This window comes from Delphinus delphis, chromosome 2, assembly GCF_949987515.2.
Source record: "Delphinus delphis chromosome 2, mDelDel1.2, whole genome shotgun sequence".
Taxonomy (NCBI): Eukaryota; Metazoa; Chordata; class Mammalia; order Artiodactyla; family Delphinidae; genus Delphinus; species Delphinus delphis.
Window position 1 is genome coordinate 34,775,918 of NC_082684.1, and position 21,846 is coordinate 34,797,763.

Below are 21,846 nucleotides of genomic sequence, written 5' to 3' on the forward strand. Positions count from 1 at the left end.
AACACAATTTAAAAGTTTGATATAACCCTAAATTGTCAAGGGTGTTGGAAAACAGCCCACCTCATACAAATTTTTTGGGGAAAAACTTGATAATATTTGTCAACATTTTAAATGTCCATACCACTGAGCTAACAAACCCACTGCTTAGGAATCGTTAATTGCATTATTATTTGATAAAGCAACAAAAACAAAAAAACTCAAAACTGGAAATAACCTAAGAGTCCACAAATAAGGGCTTGGCTAAATAAACAAAATGAAAATGGAACACTGCTCTGATATACAGGAAATGGTCACAATGAACAGTGGTTAGTGGTGAGGAATGAAAATGAAGGATGGGGATGGAGGAAAAATGTCATTTTATACCCTTTTGGTCTTCTTGTATTTTTTACTATAAGCATGTATTACCTTTACAGTTAAAAAATAAAGGTAAATTAGCACATGAGTACAACTCCCTCAAAACAATCAACAGTATACAGTGATCCCTCGGTATCTACAGGGGTATTGGTTTCAGGACGCCCAGCAGATACCAAGATCTGCAGATGCTCAAGTTCATTATATTGATATAACGGGGTGAAGCACAGTCGGCCCTCCCTATTGGTGGGTTCGGCATCTGCAGATTCCACCAACCGCGGACCTAATTCTGCGGATATGGAGGGCTGACTGTCCTATGCCCTTTTATATAATGGACCTGAGCATCCACGGATCTCGGTATCTGTGGGGTGTCCTGGAACCAATCCCCTGTGGATACCGAGCGACCGCTGTAAAATGACTCAAAAGCGAGGTTTGTATCTAAAGAATAGCAGCCTAGGAGAAAACAAAATACAGGCTTTGGGGATTTGGCTCTGCCTCTGAGGCTTATTTGCTGTGGGGCACTGGGAAGGCCACATCAGCCTCTGGTGATGGCATCTCTAAAATGGGCGAAGATACATGTCCCCTCTGGACCATCTTGAGGATGAAGGGACAGAAAGTGCACCGCACAGTGCCTGAGGCACAGGTAATCAACAAGTTCTAGAACGAGTACTAGTTCCCTGCTCTAAAAGGCATGGAGGGACTTTGCTGGTGGCAGAGTGGTTAAGAATCCGCCTGCCAATGCAGGGGACATGGGTTCCAGACCTGGTCCAGGATGATTCCCACATGCCGTGGAGCAACTATGCCCGTGCACCGCAACTACTGAGCCTGTGCTCTAGAGCCTGCAAGCCACAACTATTGAGGCCGCATGCCACAACTACTGAAGCCTGTGCACCTAGAGCCCGTGCTCCGCAACAGGAGAGGCCACCACAATGAGAAGCCTGTGCACCGCAACAAAGAGTAGCCCCCGCTCGCTGCAACTAGAGAAAGCCCGCCCGCAGCAACAAAGACCCAAGGCAGCCATAAATAAATAAATAAATTTGTTCAAAAATAAATAAGTAAAAAGCATGGAGACAACTGGTGTACTCTCAGTTGTTTAGAGACCAGCAGTAACGACTTTGGTTACACTTCTAGGGAAAAACTGCCTCGAAGTTGTAAGATGATGGACATGAGCTCCCAACAAGGGAGTCTGTGGAAATGAGATGGGCATATGGAAATGTCTGACTCAGTATTTGAGAGCTGGCGAACCGGTAAGGTTATCTAGGGGTTTGCAGACGGGCCACAGGCCAAATCCCGCCTTCCACCTGGTCCCTCCCTGAACAGCCCTGCCCATTCATTTCTGTATTGTCTAAGGCCACTTCCAGGCTACAGCAGCAGAGTTGGCTAGCTGCAACAGAGACCACGTGGCCTGCAAAGCCAAAAATATTTACTACCTGGACCTTCGCAAAAACAGTCTGCTGACCCCTGACCTAGTTTGATACCCTGATATTTATGTGGCTGTGGAAACTGAAGCCCAGAGGGTGAAATGACTTGCCTCTGTCAGTTTGTGCCACGGCTGGGGCTAAAACCAGGTCTACTGACTTGCAAAACAGCATTCTCTCTCTTCTGATCTGGACCTATTATTATTGTAAAATGATTTTTTTTCCTGACCTAAGTAAGCTTTAGCAGGAATCATTTTGCCCACCAATTCCCAGGTGCTGCCCACTTCTAACTATGAACCACTCAACAGAGAAGATAGGTATCTAATATCAATGGGAGGGCTTCCCTGGTGGCGCAGTGGTTAAGAATCCGCCTGCCAATGCAGGCGACACGGGTTTGAGCCCTGGTCCAGGAAGATCCCACGTGCCATGGAGCAACTAAGCCCGTGCACCACAACGGCTGAGGCTGTGCTCTAGAGTCTGCGAGCCACAAAGACTGAGCCTGCAGGCCTAGAGCCCCTGCTCTGCAACAAGAGAAGCCACTGCAATGAGAAGCCCACGCACCACAACGAAGGGTAGCCCCCACTTGCTGCAACTAGAGGAAGCCCACGTGCAGCAACGAAGACCCAATGCAGCCAAAACTAAAAATAAATTAATTAAAAATAAAATAAAATCAATAGGAAATTGATGAGAGATTCCATGTGTCAACATTCTATTGATATTTTCCCATGATTTTTCAGGAACACATGGTGCCCCACACATTGTGGGAGGTACGTCCCACAAAGGAAATGTTCAGTGACTGTTGATGAATGATTACGAATGTGCCTGTGATAGTGGGAAGGCACCAGCAGGATTAGCTGGGACCTCCATGGAGAGTACACATGTGGAAAATTGCAAGTTGGCCATGCTGTGAGGTTTTCTGTTGGAAACAATGGAGCTCTGGCACCAGGGAAAAGCTGGGTAGGTAAGACCAATGGCAGAGGGAAGGGACAGAATTAGGATGAAGTTAATGGGATTGTGAAGGGGAAGCTGGGCCTAGGGGACTGGCAGGGGGGTGTTCCAGATGTCCTCTCCAGAACAAAGATGCTGACTGTGGCTGGAATACTGGGCAGTGGCCTCTCCTGGGCTCCTATGCGCTTTTCAGAGGAGGTGGCAACTTTGGTCTCTGTCTACTCAGGTTCATTGAGAAACTTTGGCTGGGCAGTTGGCCAAGGCTGATGGTCCAGCTCTGTGCTGCTCTGCTACTACGTGTCCCACAGGTTGGCAGGGCACAAGACCAGGGTGGAAAAGGAAAAGCTCTCCTTACCAAACACCGACCTCAGGTCTGATACTGTACCCAGGTTCCCTGAGTTCATTCTGCCGACAGCCCTATGACGTAGTACAACCCCCATTTTACAGATGCGTAAAACGAGAATCAGCGACTTAAGTAATTTGCTCACTGGTGCTAAAGGGGGGTTCAACCCAGATGAGTCAGTCTCCAAGGTCCCTTTCCCACCATATCCCATGCCTGGCTCTTCACGCACCTTCCAATACATCTCCACGAGAAAGAACAGTCTCGTGAGGGAGAGAGTCCCCACCACCGGCGGCCCAAGCAGAGGGACTCTGCTCAAGGAGCCGTGGGCAGCTGGTGCAGGCGCTGCAGGGGGCCACTGGCACTTACCTGCTTCTCCAACTGTGCCTCCAGCCGGCCGATGAGTTCGTCTTTGCCCTGCATGGCGTTCAGCAATTCTTGGTACTTCCGGTGCAGGCTGCCTGCTGAGTCCACATTCTTCAGATTGGACAATTTCACCTTCTCTTCCATCACACCCACCTGAAAAGTACCAATCGTCTCATAGGGTTGGGGTACGGTGTGTGAAATGGCCTCCAACATGGGATGGGATGGGATGGGATGGGATGGGATGGGATGCTTCCTGATGCCCCAATCTGTGACTCTCAGGCAGAGCCCATACCCAGGGCAGTTGGGGCCAATTAATTCAATGACCACTTATTAAGCCTCATCTGGGCAAAAGAAGGAATTGACAAGGAAGGAATAGCAGGGTGTAGGGCCATCTAACTCTGGGGGCCCCAGTAGGGACAAGCTGGGCAGGTCAAACAGCCCTGGAGAGGAAATGCTCCAGCTTCACTGTGGCAGAGACATATGCTGCCCGCTGAATGTCCGTGAACTTCCCGATACTTTCCAGCCCTCTTGGAGTTAGATGGCCATGGAATTCACTGCAGCCAATGGGCCTGAGTGGAATGACGCAGTCATTTCTGGGCTGAAGTATTTAAGAGCTGGCGCACAAGGACCCAGCTCTCTTTCCCTGCCATGGCAACCAAGGAGGCTGCATGTTCTAGCTGGTTCCGCTGGAAGATGGGCAGCTCCATTACCTTGGACCCCTGAATCACCGTGCGAAGTAGAATCCCTGGCTAACCCTCAATGGAGAGGTACCATGAGTGAGAACTAAATGTGGTAAACTGCAGACATGTCAGACTTCATTGGTTTCTCAGCATAACCTAGCCTATTTGGACTAAGCCCTCACCTGCTCACTGCACTGACCCTTACCCAAAGATTCCTTCATGCCCACAGAAAGCCCAGGCACCTTCATTTGTTCAGAAGGTCTAACGCATGACTGCTGGTTTTCCTCGTCCCTGTAAGAGGCTTATTGGTGTGACGTGTCCATGTGTGTCCACAGAAGGGGTCAGGAAAGGCCAATGGTCATTTCCGCTGCACACTCCTGCCATCCCCTCCCCGGTTACCTGGGTCTCTGCGTCCTCTGCTCTCTGCTCTGCCTCCAGCAGCCTCTGCTCCAGCTCCTGCATCTGCTCAACCAGAGAGGAAGGGGAGATCTAGGTGCAGTGTCCCTACTGTGAACATGGCATCAAGGCAATGCATGTGAATTGTGCAGATGCTACACGCAGGCCGGGCTCAAACTGCCCATCTCGAGGGGCTCAAGGATGTCAGGGTAAAGACTGCCATGGCAGCCCTCAGCTCTCTTATTCTGAATTTCTTGGGCAGGTGAAGAGCCTAGAGCTGCTGTCCTCTCTGCTGAGTGAGGAAAAACCTAGGTCTTTCTCCCTGTGTAGGGCACCCGGGGAGCGGGGGCAGTACCACCATCATTCTTCCTGAGGCATCCTCACCCTCACTGTTGTTTTCAGGCTCCTCTCCCAGACCTCCCTCTCCTCTCAGCACTGGGCTGCAGGCAGTGCCCTGCCACGTGCCTGGCATGGAACGTGCTCCCATGTGAGCCCCCATCATGTCGGATATTCCTTCCTCCTCCAGAATGGCTCCCTGGCTGGGGACAAATACTTCCTCCCCTTCTTTCAAGGATGCCTCTGACTGCAAATGGCATTCACAGGTATCACCTTATTTGACTTCTTTAATCTTAAGCACATTAAAAAAAAATTCTATCTAGCTACCAGCCTGGAATCGCATGCCAACTGGCCATGCCAACTGGCCCAAGAAAAGGGACCAATGTTCTCATACACAGAGCCTCATCAGGGACCAGATCTAAGGTGAAGCCTAAGGAGCAGCTCACCAGCCCACGGCCCACACGGCATCTCTGCAGCTTCGTGAGCTCACAGCCCGTTGAGTGAAGTGTGAGCTGGATTTCAGCTCCCACCCTCCCCCTGGTCAGGGCTCAGAGTGCACTGCCAAAACCTTACACCATCACACAAAAGTCCTGCGGAAGCAGAGCAAAGTCATACATTCCACTCTCCTACCAAACGCCATGGGCCACAGCCTAGTCAGGCAACTGCTTCCTTCCCCGCCCTGCCTTGCCCCAGGGCAACAGGTATGCAGGAAAAATACACTAGAGGCATAACCTCCCAGCCTTGTCCTCCATGAGGATGTACAGGCCTTGCTTGCCAAGCTCCAGTCCAGCCCTCGCCCACCTTATCTCTGCAGATTTGGCCTTTTCTCTGGCTACTCAACCTCTCCCTTTGGCCTGGACCCTGGCTTGATATTTACCAGTGAACTGAGCAATTAATTTTTTCTCTTTCCCAACCTCTCATCTGCTCAGCTGAAATGCTGCTTTCCCTCCTTGATTAAAACATGAAAGAAAAGGAGCCCTCCAGCCTGGTGCTGGACAGTGAAAGGAGGGTTACCCGAGAGCAGTTCATGTTTGAGAACCTGGGGACACTCTGTTCTCAGGGCTGCCTTCCCTCATCCGTTTTTTTCCTCCTTGGGGTTGGGGAGAGACAGATGTTTTCTGTACACAGTCCCTCTGAAAGGACTGAGGATCCCAAATAAAACTCAAGATTTACAACCCATGTGACAAAAATGCCCTCTGGGCTCCCAATAGACAGGACCATCTTTGACAGGCATTCCTGTACTCAGGCTTTTTTGCGGTATGCAGGCCTCTCACTGTTGTGGTCTCTCCCGTTGCGGAGCACAGGCTCAGGACGCGCAGGCTCAGCGCTCCGCGGCATGTGCGATCTTCCCGGACCGGGGCACGAACCCGTGTCTCCTGCATCGGCAGGCGGACTCTCAACTACTGAGCCACCAGGGAAGCCCCATGATGGAACCTCTTGACTCAAGCCTGAGAGAGTGGGTTGGTTCTGGCCAGACTCAGGCGTCAATTACAGCCAGACGGCCTTTCCAAGATCACACAGCCCTTGGCCCTTTGTAGCTATGGGGGAGGTAACAGCATAGAATAAACCAATATTATGGTTATAGGGGTGGCTTCCTAGCACACAAAAAAATTCTACTTGGTGGCGGGGTTGGGGGGAGTGGTTGACACATAACCCATGACCAGGTTAGTACTATATAACCCTTCCCCCTTGGGCACCAGACTCGACTCTCTCCCCCCAGGAGCGAATCAGGTTCTCTCTCCCCAGGAATCTGAAATGTGGGATTAAGAGGCCAGAGATAGGGATTCCCTGGTGGTGCAGTGGTTGAGAGTCCCGCCTGCAGGGGACACGGGTTTGTGTCCCGGTCCGGGAAGATCCCACATGCCGTGGAACGGCTGGGCCCGTGAGCCATGGCCGCTGAGCCTGCGCGTCCGGAGCCTGTGCTCCACAACGGGAGAAGCCACAACAGTGAGAGGCCCGTGTACCGCAAAAAAAAAAAAAAAAAAAAAAAAGAGGCCAGAGATGAGAGCCAGGGGGCTGCACCAGAGAACGTGCACAAACTTTACCAAGTCCTGATTATTAGATAGGTTCTTCAGTTCTCTGAGATGTCCCAGGCTCCTCCTAATAAATTCCCTGTTTACTTAAGCTGGCCAGAGCTGGTGTCTCTGCCCTCATCAGAGACACCCCTAACTAATACAATTACTGGGAGCATTTAATTTTTAAGAGTATAATGAAATACTGAATGGGAAGGCTTTGGATTCTTGACAAGTTTCCTAGATTAACCTTCATTAATTTACTTATTTTTAACTTTTTATTTTATATTGGGGTATAGCCGATTAACAATGTTGTGATAGTTTCAGGTGCACAGCAAAGCAACTCAGCCGTACATACACAGGTATCCATTCTCCCCCAAACTCCCCTCCCATCCAGGCTGCCACATAACATTGTGCAGAGTTCCTTGTGCTCTACAGTAGGTCCTTGTTAGAGATTAACCTTCATTTAGATCTGACATCTGCTCTGTAGCTCAGAACACATATGATTTCCATAGGAAACGATCATTCATATTCGTGACTTTACAGATGGAGAAACCAAGGTAGAGGGATGAATAGAATGTATTTGAGTCCTACCTCCCACTTGGGCATTTGCATTTGTGTCAAGAGTGGTCAATAACACTGGTCAAAGGCAGAAATCACTCTGTCACTGACAACATGGTGAGTATTTTATGCCCCCAAGATCTTAATATTAGACATATTTTAAGGTATGCTATCAGCGAAGCGGATGGAAAGGAAGGCGCCCCTCGGAGCCTAGGGTCTCCTCCCAGTCTTGGCCCAACAGACACCTGGTCCTCCTTGCTGCCGACCCTCCAGCCATTCTTATCTTCCGGGCAAGGACACTCGAGACTCAAAGCGTTCTGTATTCACCTTTATGCTAGAGTATTCTCTTTTCTCTAAAGCGAATCTCTGAACATTAAAACTATTGGGAACATCTGGAAGTTTTTTAAAAGAGAAGAGTACAGTGACCATCTATGTATCCATCACTGTGCTCCAACAATTACCAACATCCCGCCACCCTTGTTTGAAGAGAATCTCTTTAACATCATGTTTCCCTCTGTTTTTATGAAAACACATTTTCTTCATTGCCACTGGAACACTCCCAGGGGTGTCTATGCTGGAATATCATGTTTGGGGTTTTCAAACTCTTCTTTTAACCCCAGCATCAACACTTCTCATGACAGCAGATCATTCCTTATGCTCACTTAGAGGGCCACACCCGGACCTCTGAAAAGCTGAGCTACTCGCAGGCCCCCCTTATTTGGGTTCTGTTTCTCCTTTCAGAGGGTTCCCTGGGACCGTGTCCTCAGCTATCCTTTTAGCTTGTGGGTCTGGCTGACACACCAGCCAAGGCGGTGTCAGGTTTGGGCAGCTGACTTTTAGGCAGGATCGACTTTCACCAGCTGCAACTTAACCTGAGACTCGTAAGCCACCCTAGAACAGGCTGCAGCGACCTGATGAAATGCACTGGGCACCAGCCTGGTATTTAATCCCCATGTCCACAGCTCCTTGTTACACGCGGTGACGCTGTGAAATACTGGCCCCAAAGGCAGCAGGCACCCTCTTGCGCACCCAGCACAGACCTGCGTGCTGAGCCCAGAGCCATGCCACGCTGGGTCTCAGCTACCCCTCTGCAAAGGGTTCAACATTCTTACCACTGCTTTGCACCAGCTGGAGAGAATGGTACAGGTAAGCCTAAGGCTCTGGAGCCCGACTGGCTCCACCCCAGTGTGGCTTTAGATAAATTCTTAACCTCTCTTTGCCTCAGTTTCCTCACCACCTCCTAGTATCCACCTCCTAGGACTGCTGTGAAGATCACAGGAGATGCCTCATGTCGAGCTCACATGCACAACCTGGCACTTACTGAGCAGTTCGCAGCTATAAGCCACTTGTTGGATTTTCATATACAAAGGTGGCACTTAGGATCAGGGTCAGCTTGCCGGGACAGTCCAGTGGTCACCTGTCATCCAGAATAATTAGTAATAGAGCCTTCTTTTCTCTCTCCAAAGCGTCCCGGTTTAGATGATAAATTACCCGGCCATCCTACTTATGATCCATCTGCAGAAAGAATGGCTTTAAGTCAGAGGTTGCCAACTATTAGCCTACAGAGCATCACGTAAGACCTACAGTGCTGCGGGCATTGTGGCGACACAGATATAACTAAACAAGGCCACTTGCTATGTGTCCAGCACTGGTTAAAGCACTTTAGGTGTATCAACTCATTTAATCTTCAACCCAATCCTAGAAGGCAGGTCCTATTATTATCCCTGTTGTACAGATAAGGAAACTGACGCAGAGGGGTTAGGTAACTTGCCTAACGTCACACAGCTAGGAGGCGGAGCCGGGATTCAAACTCAGGAGGACTGGCTCCGGAGTCTATTATACTCTTAGCCACCGTGCCCCTCACATCCAAATCTCACGCCCCGTAAAAACCCAGACTCCACATGCAATCCCCGATTTCCAGCTTCTCCTGAAAACTCAGGAGATCTGCACACACTAGGATTACCTTTTCTCATGGCAATACCTGGCCTCCTCCTCAAGCGGTAGCACACTGCCCCGAATCCTCACTCATGTCAGTTTAGTTACGTGCAGGCCTTTGAGACTGCAACCCACAGTTTTAGCTGTTAAATGGTTCTAACTCTGTTGTAATCAAAGACAATGATTCTCAACTTTTTGTTTTTTTAGTATCAAATCTTTTGTCCAATTGAAATCATATGCTCATTCCCAAGATAAAACTGGGGGGCCGCCCTGCTGTCTGAGTGCAGAAGAGGCAGGAAAGAAAGGACTCCAAGTCTTGTCTGTGGGTCCACTGTTTCCCACCCCCCCACCCAGAACCCCCTCTGAGGCTCAAAGGGCTCAAGGCGTCCACTAGAAGGACAGGTGAATGAGCCCAGGGACATGGCCAGGGCAAGAGTTCTGCACCCTCAGGGGCGTAAGGATTCACATGGAGCTTGTTACAGATTCCTGGGCCTTGACTATAGAGGTTTTTATTTAGCAGGTCTGAGGCATGGCCCAGGAATGTGCTTGAAAAGAATATCCCAGGTGATCCTGATGCAGGTGGTCTACAGACCACACTCTGAAAAACACTAGATTGGCCGCTGAACACACAGCAAGCACCCCAGGGCAGAGCCCCTATTGGCACAGGATCCTTCTCGAATGGCTTTATAGGAGTACAAAGCTCTAGCAAGACTGTGGTTCCTGAGAAATACTACAGTGGGCCTTATTAAAAATGCGGGTTAGGAGAATAAAAAAATTTCTCTACACGCACGCACGTATGCACTCATACACAGTGAATAAAAGTTCTAGAAGGCATCTACTCCCAAAGCATATCGGATCCATCAGCAAGGAGATCTTCTAAGGCTGATTCTGTGATGACTTTATGCAGATTTTATTTCCAACTGGTCATGACAGCCCTAGTATTCTCCTTTTATAGTACCTGGCCTTTTCACAAATTCTGAGGTATTTAAGGATATGTTTTTCTGGGCCTTGTGTTCTATCAGCACGTTGTGAAGCTGGTGTCTAAACTGAATCACCGCCTCTGTATAATCCGTGGTCAGAGCGGGGAGAAGCAATAGTCATTGTTCCTTTGTTTAAGGGACTGAACTGAACCATTTATACACTCAAAAAAAAGTCCTGAAGCACAAATTTTTGGTATATAAATACAAAACTGAGTTACTGTATTTCAAAACATTGGTTGGAGAAACTAGTAAGGGATTCTAGAAAAAGAGGAAGTGCACACAGTCCCACCGGAACAGGCTTCGGGAAGAGGTGCCTCAGTGAAAACTATTCAAGCTCAAAAATGACGGATGTTTTATTACGTAATGTCTTCTCTTTAATAGATGCACTCAAATCCCTTTTGGAAGCAGAGAGGGAGTAAATAAATCAAAAATTTTAAACTTGTTTTAGTCCTAATATTGATGCCATGTATTCATCATGATACAAAGCTCTTTTGAGTATAGACAGTATACTCCCACTTTTCTGATGAGAAAACTGAAGCACAAGTTTAGCAAGAATGAACAAAGTCCAAGGGATTTTTAATATCCAGCTCGTAGAAGAGCATCAGTTTTTAGATTGATCTGACTACCTCTGTGACTTCTTCAACCAAGAAGAGCGCTGGGGAAACGGTTCCCAAGAGCAGACAAGATGTGAGCTCTAAGACATGAGCCACTCCCTCAACTTCTGTGCTGGATGGAAAGTGACCCACAGCTCACCTGGCTTCGGAATGGGCAGCCCGGGCAAGGGCACATCAGACGGTGACAGGTGTCCCAGCGGAAGCAAGGTCTAGGGCTGCCTCCTCTCCTCATCCTTCCTGCCCTCTCTCACCCTTAGGTGAGGGATTATCCTGTCTCGAATGGCAATTCTGCAAGAGGGAGTCAGGTACGAGCAGACTGTGCGGTGGGGAAGGAGGAGGGCTTGCTTCCAAGCCTTAGTGGCCAGTGCGCAGTATCTGATCCCAGGCAGGGCCGGGCCCCTGGGAAACACACAGGCTTGGCCTGCCCTATACGACCGCCTGCAGCGAGTGAGTGGCCATCCGTCATCCAGGCAATGCAATCTCCACGGGCGGCCGGGCGGGCTGTGCGGAACGGCAGAGGTGGAGGGGACAGGCGAGGGAGGGGGCTGGCCAGAGGGACCCAGCTGACCTGGCTCACCTGGGTGCAGGTGGGTGCTGATGATGACTAACTAGTAAGTTCTGGGAGCAGCAACAGAGACGGGGCCCAGGGCCCAGGCCCGGCAGGAGCTCTCCTGAGAAACCTGGGTCATCTCTTCCTCTGACCTGAAAGTTACCTTGACGTATTGGGGAAAACCTCTAATGAATTGTTGAACCTGGCCTACTGGTTTGGGGATGACAGCAGGTGATAGGCACAGCCCTCACATTGAGCAACATGGTGTTTACGGCCTTAAGGTTTCCTGCCAAGAGGTCCAGTGTCGGGCTAATGTCCCAGCCCTCTTCCCTACTTAAGTCTCCCAGCCCATGATTCCTAGTCAAGATTTTTTTCTCTCCCCTCCCGAACCGCCAGGCTCTTCCGCCCTGTGTCTATACACTTCTCCTTTCTTTACCCAAGTCACCCTCTGAGCCCCCAACATTGTTATGGGAGGGCATTCTGGTTACTTTGATGGTGAGCAAATACAGTCTGGAAGAGAAGAAGGGGCCGATATTATAGAAGTTCAACCTACCCAGACCCAAGGGGCTGTGGAAGAAGAGGGTGTTTGTTTATAATGTGTTTGAGGCCCCTGGGGAATAGAGGAGGAAGGCATTTAAAAATATTTTTCTATCATGAAATATTTCAGGCCAACAGAAACATGCAGAGAATATTTTTTTAAAACATGTATCCACCACTCATCTTGGTCAAATCTTAATTTTTGTCATCTCTGCTTCTGCTGTTCCTAAGAAATGGACCACAACAGACATGTGAAGCCTCCAGTGTACCTCTCTCCAATGTTACCCCTCTCCTTCCAAGTGTACTTAGCCTATGCTTGGCTGTGTTTACATTTTTGCCTCATTTGTATACACCCCTAAACAACAGAGAGTACTGTTTTGTGCAGGTTTTAAAACTTTATATAAACTGTATTGTTCTCTCTATATATCCTTCTGATCTCTTTTGTTCAATGTTGGTTTTTGAGATTTATTGACCTTATACATGTAGCTTTACTTGACTCATTTTTAACTGCAATGTACTATTCCAACGTACAAATACACTCAACATGGTTATCCATCCCCCGTTGATAGACATTTAGAGTATTTCCAATTTTTCATGCATCATTGCTGCAAAGGACATTCTTGTATAGGTCTATTTATGACCAATATATTTGGATTCTTGCTTTGTTTTTTTAAATTGAAGTATAGCTGGTTTAAAATGTTGTGTTTGGATTTATTGCTACCGTTGCATTTTGTGCTTTGTATTTCCTACTTTTTTCCTATACTCCTTTCTCTCTTCCTCACCTGGATTTAACAGACTTTATTCCATTTCTGGTAGCTGCTCTCCTGATTTGAAAGTTATATGCTCTATTTCTATTTGTTATCTCTATTATTCTAGACTTAAAATCTAGACTTAAAGACTGCTATTTGTTCCCCACATTCTGTTCTCCACTGCTCTTTCATACGAACTCTGACTTTTTTTTTTTTTTTTTTTTTTTTTTTTTTGCGGTACGCGGGCCTCTAACTGTTGTGGCCTCTCCCATTGCGGAGCACAGGCTCCGGACGCGCAGGCTCAGCGGCCATGGCTCACGGGCCCAGCCCCTCCGCGGCATGTGGGATCTTCCCAGACCGGGGCACGAACCCGTGTCCCCTGCATCGGCAGGCGGACTCTCAATCACTGCGCCACCAGGGAAGCCCCTCGAACTCTGACTTTTAACAGAGCATATCGTTATCCAGAACAAAGACTACACTTTCCAATCTTTCCTGCAGCCTGGTATAACCACATGAATAAGTGGCCAATGGGATGTGAGTAGAAGGAATGAAGGCAACCTTTGGCCCGTGCTATCAAAGGGAAGGAGTTGGAATGTGGACATGAAGGTGAACCACCTTCAAACATGTCGCAGACCTCCCCCCAGAGCTAGATTGCGTATGTCTGGAATGTTACATGAAAAGGAATGGATTTTTTAAACATATATACTGCTTGGTCTTATCCTGCTTCCTAAGTCTGAGGCTTTAAGTCTTTCACCCAGTTTGGAAACTTTAAAGCCATTGTCTCCTTGAATCATGCCTCTCTTTCACTTTCTTCTCCACTTCTGGAATCTCTATAAGGATCCTGTCATTCTGGCAACCACATCTCGGCCTGTGTCTTCATCTCTCTATGCTGTCCTCAGGTCTATCTTTCTGTTCGTGAAGTCTGTCTCACGTGGTGCCTAACCTGACATTAATCTATCCACTGAACACTAATTTATCCACTGAACATTAATTTCATTGCAAACGTTTTTCATTTCTGGCAGTTCTATTTGGTTCTTTTTCTCACCTTTTTGGATGGTGTCTTGTTCTTGTCTTATATTTTCAATTACTTTATTATGTCTTCAATAGTTTTTTTTTGGTGGGGTGGGGCATACCACGCAGCTTGCAGGATCTTAGTTCCCCGACAGGGATTGAACCCAGGCCTTCGGCAGTGAAAGCACAGAGTCCTAATCGCTGGATTGCCAGGGAATTCCTTTCAATAGTTCTGAACGCATTGATTTAGTGTGTTGCCAACGGTTCTATTATTAGAAATTCTTGTGGTGATCGAGTCCAGTTGTTTGTTGCCTACGTGGACTCTCACTCACTGTGGGTTATTCTCCCAAGTATTTAGTCATCGTGGATCATATATTCATCTTCACTAAGGACGTTATTTTTCTCTGTGGGGATCCTGTGTAATCAGGGCTGAGGTCTTGTTCCTCCAGAAGAGGTTCTGTGTCTGCTTCTACAAGGTCTCTGGGGTTATCACTGGCCCAGAACTTCATGTTCCTAATCCACACAGATAGTATAAATTCTCATGTTAAACCACTAACGTCATCAGGCTCTCGGGGAACAATTTTCATTTTCTTTATTTTTCTTTTTTCTGCCCAGAGCCTTGGCTAAGTATGAGAAGCTGTTCTGTCGTCTCCCTGTGCTGGTGGGTGATTTTCTTCTCCTTGTGCACCTTTTTATTTCGTGTAAAATCTTTTGATAGTCCTGACTTTAGCTGAGAAGTTTCAGTTTCAGCTCCAGCCTCCAACTGGCCAGACCTCATCTCTGTCTCTGCAGATGTTAAAACTCAACCTTGACAGTTGCGTTACTAAAGGGAGGTCACACTCACCCGTCCCAACTCAGCTGCCAGTGTTGAGTTCCACTCTGGTTTTTCCTCTTCATTTTGCCCCCTGAGGATTCCTCTCATTTTTTAGTACACAGCTCTGCACTTAGAAGGATATTTTAAATATTTAATCTAGTATGAGTAGGGGTCTCATGGTGGTCATTTTTAGGTTATTACTAGAAACAGAAGTCTCCTGGCTCTGAGATGTGCTTTAGACCAGCTGGCTGAATCAATCCCTTCTTATTGCCCTTCGCACACCTCCAATTCCATACACAAGACAAAGTTCTCAAATTTGATAGCGTACAAGACCAACTTCTGGGCGCTTCTGAAACATACAGATAATTAGCAGCACGAGACTTGCATCAGGAGGACTGGGGTGGGGCCCAGGAACATACATGGTTAACCAGCACTCTAGCTTTCTGGCATAGGGGGACCCAGGACCACACCAGTGTCTAAGGTTTATTTCCCTTTCCCCGAGGTGGCTGAATTCTACTAGTAGTACCTGAACCACACCCAAAGGAACCCTGCCAGTCTCCAGTCTGCAAAGCCTGAACTAGGAGACAGCAATGCCAGCACACCCAAGGTTCATGAATTCTAGTCCAAGCTAGTCTAGGGCCATTCCCCTCAGCAGTGGAAGGGCAGAGGTGATGTCAATGACTGGTCTTCTTGGACTCCAGGTTGTGGGGTTGTCAAGAAAACAGGTCATTTATGCAGGCTTTATTCATCAAGACTTTGGCATTACTTAGAGGTGGACTGAATTTTACTTTTGTACTAGGAAAGAAGGGTTTACTAGCAGATGGCTACTGTAAACAAAACTATAGACAGAATGGTTGATTCAATTAAGATATATATAATTTAGTGTAGGTTGCCACTTTCTAGATGGGTTATGCTCCAAAATGCCTCTGAAAACAGCCGTTTAGAATGTATCTTCCCATGGAAACATTATGAATAATGGTCAGTTTCCCAGCCCAGCCCACCCAAACCTGTAAAGATAATAACTGTTCCCATTTAAAACCGATTCTATGCCAGAACCTTTATATATGTCATCTGATACAATTCTCAAAATAATTCCGAAAGGCAGACATGTGTGTCCCTGCCTGAGAAGTGAAGGGACTTGCCCACGGTCACGTAGCTAGGAAGTGGCAGAGCCAGGCAGGTCTGGCTCCAAAGTCTGTATCATTGTCACCAGAAACCAGCCTGCCTTCCACAGCTCATAATCTTAATAGAGGGTGAGCAGCAGGGTGGGGATATCCATTCTTCTCTCCTAAAATATCGTCCTTCCCCACATTGAGGAAGAAATGTTAGGGGAATAATAGAACCTCCACTGTACATACACGTGACTCAAGAGATGATGCACGACCGTGAAGACCTGTATCGTTTCTTTGGTGTGTCACATGGAGAAGCAGAGCAGGAAAGGATGCAAGATGACAGATTAGTCAACTGCTTAGAATTTGGTCTTTGAAAAAACAAACTACCTTGGGTTTCATTTTACAAGAATGGAAAGCACCTTATTAAAAGTTCACCTTCCTGCAACAGAGAATAAATAAGCCCTGGAGATCTAATGCACAGTATAGTGAATACAGACAACAATATTGTACTATAATCATCAAACCTGCTAAGAGACTGGAACTTAATTATTCCAACCACTAAAAAGAAATGATTATTATGGAATATGATAGACGTTCTAATTACTGCTACAATGGCAATCATATTAAAATATATAAATGGGTCAAATTAACATGTTCACCTTGAATTACACAATGTTATATGTCAAATATATTTCAATCTATCAACCAATCAAACACAATGTTATATGTCAAATATATTTCAATCTATCAACCAATCAGGAAAAAAAGGAAAAAAGAAAGTTGGCTTTCCCCAACTCTCCCTCTCTGACAGTGACCTCTGCAGAGACATTAGAGGCTGCCTGCTCTCCAGGACTCACCTTGTCGGCCAACAGCTCCCTTATCTTGCTGGCCTGCAGGCGGAACCGGAATAGCTGGCTTTCCAGGGCCAGGCAGCGCTTCTGCCAGTCCACACTGGTCCTGGTCTCCACCTTGAGTTCTGCCATGATGGAAGCAACTTCTGGAGATTCCAGGGAGCCCTGAGGGCCAGCACACAGAGAGGGGAAAAGATAAGTAAGTGTGTGAGGAAGAGTTCTCTGCGGAAAGGAGGAGGAGACCAAAGGAGGACAGAGGAAACAGGGTGGGGGAAGGTAAGTGAGCCTGGCTCTCCCTCTGTCCCATGGCCAGCTCTCTGAGCTCAGCATGTCCCGTTCCATCAGAAGGTAGCTGCGCAACCTCAGGAAATCACAAAACCCAAGAAACCGCAAGGAGAACCTAGTCTCATTGTTACAGAAGTGAAAAGTAAGGCTCATTTGTTTTTCATTCAACTATCCATTTAACAAAAATTTATTCATTCAACAAACATCTATGTGCCAGACACTGTTCTAGGCACTGGAGATGCAAAGGGAAATGAGAGAGGTCCCCTTGTGTTTTTGAAGAACTCTTAGTAAAGTCTAATTGCAAAATTACAATCTAGTCGCAATTGCTAATCAATATGCAGATAAATGGAAGCAGAGATATGGAGTAGACTATGCTGGGGGGAGGGTGTTTAGGGAAGGCTTAAAGTGGGTAACAGATTCATCCATGATCACGTGGCTAACTGGAGGCGGAACCCTGGTTCCCAGGTGAGTACTGATTCTTTACAACTATACAGATTTTAGATGGGAAAAAATGGAACGAAAATGTAATGCTTCAAATTTCCTTGACAACTTTCTATTTAGTTGGGATTTCATATATTGTCATCAAATCATCCTGTTTTGGAACGGATTCTCACTCTTTCCTTTAAGTTATAAAAGGCAAATCAGAAAATTGGTACATATTTTGCTGTAGCCTCTGGAGAAAACCACAAGTCTTTAGAAAACACTTTAGACAAATTCAGAACAAGCCAAGGAGACACCTATAATATTTCCAGGCAGGGGAATTTACCCAGATGTCTCCTGAACATATTTTAGAGAAAAAAAACCTGGGTCAGGGATGAGAAAATGAAGAAGGATGTATGAGTGTGTATGAGAAGGGAGACACAGGCGCAGAGGGGGCACAAAGCAGAGAAGGGCCGGAAGACACATCCACCACCAGGACTTTTTAAATCCCCCTTCCAGGGTGCTATTAATAATTATGTTTGGCAACAAGCATAAATTTGGTCTGTCCCAAACCATGACATATGGTCTCCCTATCAGGTGATTTTAAAGAATAATTGTTAATTTTCTAGATTGATAATATATTTTTTATTTTTATTTATAATTTTTTAAAAAATTATTTATTAAAAAATTTTTTTTTGCCCACGCCATGGGCCATACAGAATCTTAGTTCCCCGACCAGGGATCAAACCCATGCCCCCTGCATTGGGAGCATGGAATCTTAACCACTGGACCGCCAGGGAAGTCCCTATTATTTATTTATGTATTTATTTATTTATTTTTTTAAGTTAATTTAGGTATTTATTTTTGGCTGTGTTGGGTCTTCATTTCTGTGCGAGGGCTTTCTCTAGTTGCGGCGAGGGGGGTCCACTCTTCAGCGTGGTGCGCAGGCCTCTCACTGTCGCGGCCTCTCTTGTTGCAGAGCACAGGCTCCAGACGCGCAGGCTCAGTAGTTGTGACGCACGGGCCTAGTTGCTCCGCAGCATGTGGATCTTCCCAGACCGGGGCTCGAACCCATGTCCCCAGCATTGGCAGGCAGATTCTCAACCACTGCACCACCAGGGAAGCCCTATTATTTTTAATTTTTTTAATTTTTATTTTTTTGGCTGCTCCGTGCAGCATGTGGGATCTTAGTTTCCCGACCAGGGATCAAACCCGTGCCCCCTGCAGTGGAAGCAGGGAGTCTTGATAGTATTTTTTAATGTCATCTGTTAGCGATACATATGGCTTACAGGTGAAATGATATAATGCCTCTGGTTTGCTTTAAAACACTTCACCGTAGGGGCGAGGAGCTGGAGTGGAGGGAGATACATGCAGTAAGATTTGTGAAAATGTTGATAATTTTTGAAGCTGGGTTATGTGTGTACTGGTCTCTCTACTTGAGTATATGCCTAGAATTTCCCATAATAAAAATTTGTCATTAGAGAACAGACTTGTGGTTGCCAGGGGGGAGGGAGGGAGGGAGGGATGGACTGGGAGTTTGGGGTTAGTAGAGGCAAACTATTACATTTACAATGGATAAACAACAAGGTCCTCCTGTATAGCACAGGGAACTATATCCAATATCCTGGGATAAACCATAATGGAAAAGAATGTAAAAAAAAAGAATGTATATATATGTATAACTAAATCACTTTGCTGTACAGAAGAAATCAGCACAACACTGTAAATCAACTATACTTAAATAAAGAAAAAGAAAGGTTAAAAAAATTGTCATTTTAAAAAAAATCTCCTTTCCCTTCTTCAGGAGCCACATGGCTTCAGAAAACCCAGCCACCTCCTGTATGTCACTGAAATTACCCTGGAGCATCAGTGAGCCTGTCCTTGATAGGTTAACCACCAATATTGCTTCTCACCCCACATCTGACTTTTACAATATCATTCTCCCATTATACGCAACAAACAGCTATTATTTATTGAGTCCTTACTACATTCCAGGCACGTGTGGCCTCTTTAATTTTCAAGAGAACCCACGAGACAAGGAGTGGGCACTAGTCCATACTCTCAGGTGAGGACACAGAGGGACAGAGAGTTCTGTAGCTGGTAAGTAGTAGGGCTGGGATTCTCATTCCAAAATGCCTGTTTTTAGCTACTGTGCTCCTTACCCATCCAGAAACTGCAAACAATGTTGATTTCACAATGAGTCGGGTAGACTGTTAAGAATGAAATATTTTATAGGGTCTCTCAGGATCCTTGGCACTAAGGCGAACCTACACCCCAGATTTCCCAGGGTACCCTGGTCTCAAATATTCTGACGCTTTAACCTCCATAAGCACAGACATTTATCATGTGTCCTGACTTTTTGTTTAGAAAACAGGGTCAGTAGACCCGTAGAGAAAGGCCCAACAATTAAACCACTGACGGGTCAGGTGATGGAGTCTTTCGGCTCTGGGCTGCTCAGAACACTGGACACATGACCTCAGTCAGCCCTGCTCTCCCGGAACTGTCATCCCAAACAATCCGACATTGTGACCTCCCAGCAATCCCCACCTCAAAAGACTGGGACCAACTGGAACGGGCAGGAAGACAAAAGATGAAAACAAAACATGACCTTCTCTGAGCTAAGATCACAGCTGAAAAGACACAACAGAACCTTGTGGGGCCTCCACAGAAGGCCCGGAGGCTTCATGTTTGGTTTTCTTTGTCCTTTAAGGGGATTTTACTTTCCCTGCATAATTAAAAAAAAAAAAAAAAGTGGCAGATCCGAAGGTAGGGCCTTGGAGTCTTGCAACCTAGCCCTGGGCTAAGAATTAGCAGAAAAAGCACCCAAGTAAAACCCGAAGAGCAGGGGAAACTCAATCCTTTTGTGTTGTTAAAAAAAAGTTTGGTGAATGTTAATTCCCTCTTATTGATTGTTAAAACTGCAGCTCAGATTCCACTGGGAGAGCGGAAACCCAAATTATCAAAATCTCCAGGGACTTTGGAAACAAGATATGTCATTGGTCTCTGCCTCGCTGTGACACCTGAGATTCTACCTAGTCTGTAGGGAGCACTTTCCCCAATCCAGCATCCTCATGACATCAAGGTTTTGAACCCATCAAGTGCTCTGCTTAATCCTCTCCCTGCCTTGCGGATGCTGGCAAGGGAGACGGCACTCTTGTTAGGCTTGTCTCGGCATGTGAAGGGAGCTAAAAGGTTTCTAAATGGATCTGGAGCAAGGTGCCTGCTGCCAAGCCAAGGCCCAGAGGCTCTTCCGACAGAAGCAGGTGGCCAGAGCTGCGGCTATATAACACAGGATGTTAAGGGAAGGTACCAGTAAGATGAACCTCAACTGCTAAGTCACCTTGCACTTGTACCTCCCATAAAGATGCGCAAGGATAAGCAGAAAGAACTTGCAGAATGGTCCTTGACTCTTCAAAGCATTGCCTTATCAGGTGTTATTTCTCTCCTTACCCTCTGGATATCCCTGAGATGGAGGACAAGTGATATAATTCGCACTAAACAGATGAGAAAACTCATCGCATCTGTGGCTTGCTTAGAGACACACAGCCAAGGAGTATCAGAGCTGGGCCAAGTATCCTGAACTCCCAACATCTAAAACTGTCCTCTTTCCATGAAGATGCTTCCGTAGTGGTGGTACAGTCTTATGCTACCAGGCTAGCCTAACGCACATATAGCATTAATGTGTTGTGTTAGATGAGGAAATGATATACGGGATGTGAACTGGGGACAAACCCCAGCTCAGTGGTTTGTTTCACGTTTTATTCTGGAAAACTTCAAACATACATACGTAGGGAGAACAGTACAATAAATCCCCCTGTGCCCTCCAGCCAGCTAATGATCACCAGCTCACAGCCACTCTCGTGAAAGCCAGTTCTCTTGATCCCCACTAGTGCCCAGCGTGCTAAACTGCTTGGCAGGCAAGAGTCAAACGGTTGCCATGGCCTTGGCACCTACTTCGGAACTCCCTAAGCCCTCCAGCACCCTGGACTGACACACCACAGAAGTCAGCAGAGATATGCCTCAAGACACAGGGGCTGCGTGTAGGACTGTGGTGAAGAGAGGGCGCAGGACGTTGTTAGGTAACTTCAGACTCTAGCCTGTCTCCGAGAAAACACAAACTCGAACTGGGATAGCTCTGGCAAGTTTAGGGATTTGACCAGAAATCCACAAAATGCTAAAATTTAATTTAATTTAACCGCCTTTTGTTAAGTGATTCCTGTGTGTGAGGTTGGGCACATAAAGATGAGCAAAGATCCTGTGGCTTGTGGGGCTCAGGTCTCCCGTCTGAATATCCTGGGACTTTCCTGCAAAGAGGGCCAATCAGCACAAGTGCCTAAAAGAAAGAGGTCAGAGGTCGCTGCAGGAGGCATCAGAAAGTAACAGGGACTCTGTTCTGGGTGCAGTTTCCACTAGGCTCTCCTCTGTCACCTCACTGTGGCTCACTCTCTGAGCGCGAGCACCTTTTGTCATTCCCACTTGGAAAGGGCTCCACAGATGAGGCTAACCACGTGCCCAACGGTGGGCAAGTAAGAGCCCTGCGCCCCCTTTCTGGGGTTGGAGCCGGGGGGGGGGAGGGTGAG

General features: G+C 47.0%; 1 protein-coding gene across 1 annotated transcript in view; it reads right to left on the bottom strand.

Annotated features, from left to right (window-relative positions):
• Window positions 1–21,846, bottom strand: part of PLEKHH1 (pleckstrin homology, MyTH4 and FERM domain containing H1) — a 50,883-nt gene that overhangs the window by 25,849 nt on the left and 3,188 nt on the right. Inside the window, exons 2-4 of the mRNA XM_060004362.1 lie at window positions 16,568–16,726; window positions 4,503–4,565; window positions 3,427–3,576 (exon numbers count right to left, since the gene is read on the bottom strand). Coding sequence (XP_059860345.1) covers window positions 3,427–3,576; window positions 4,503–4,565; window positions 16,568–16,693 — 339 coding nt within the window. The 5' untranslated portion in view covers window positions 16,694–16,726. The remainder of the gene's footprint in view (window positions 1–3,426; window positions 3,577–4,502; window positions 4,566–16,567; window positions 16,727–21,846) is intronic.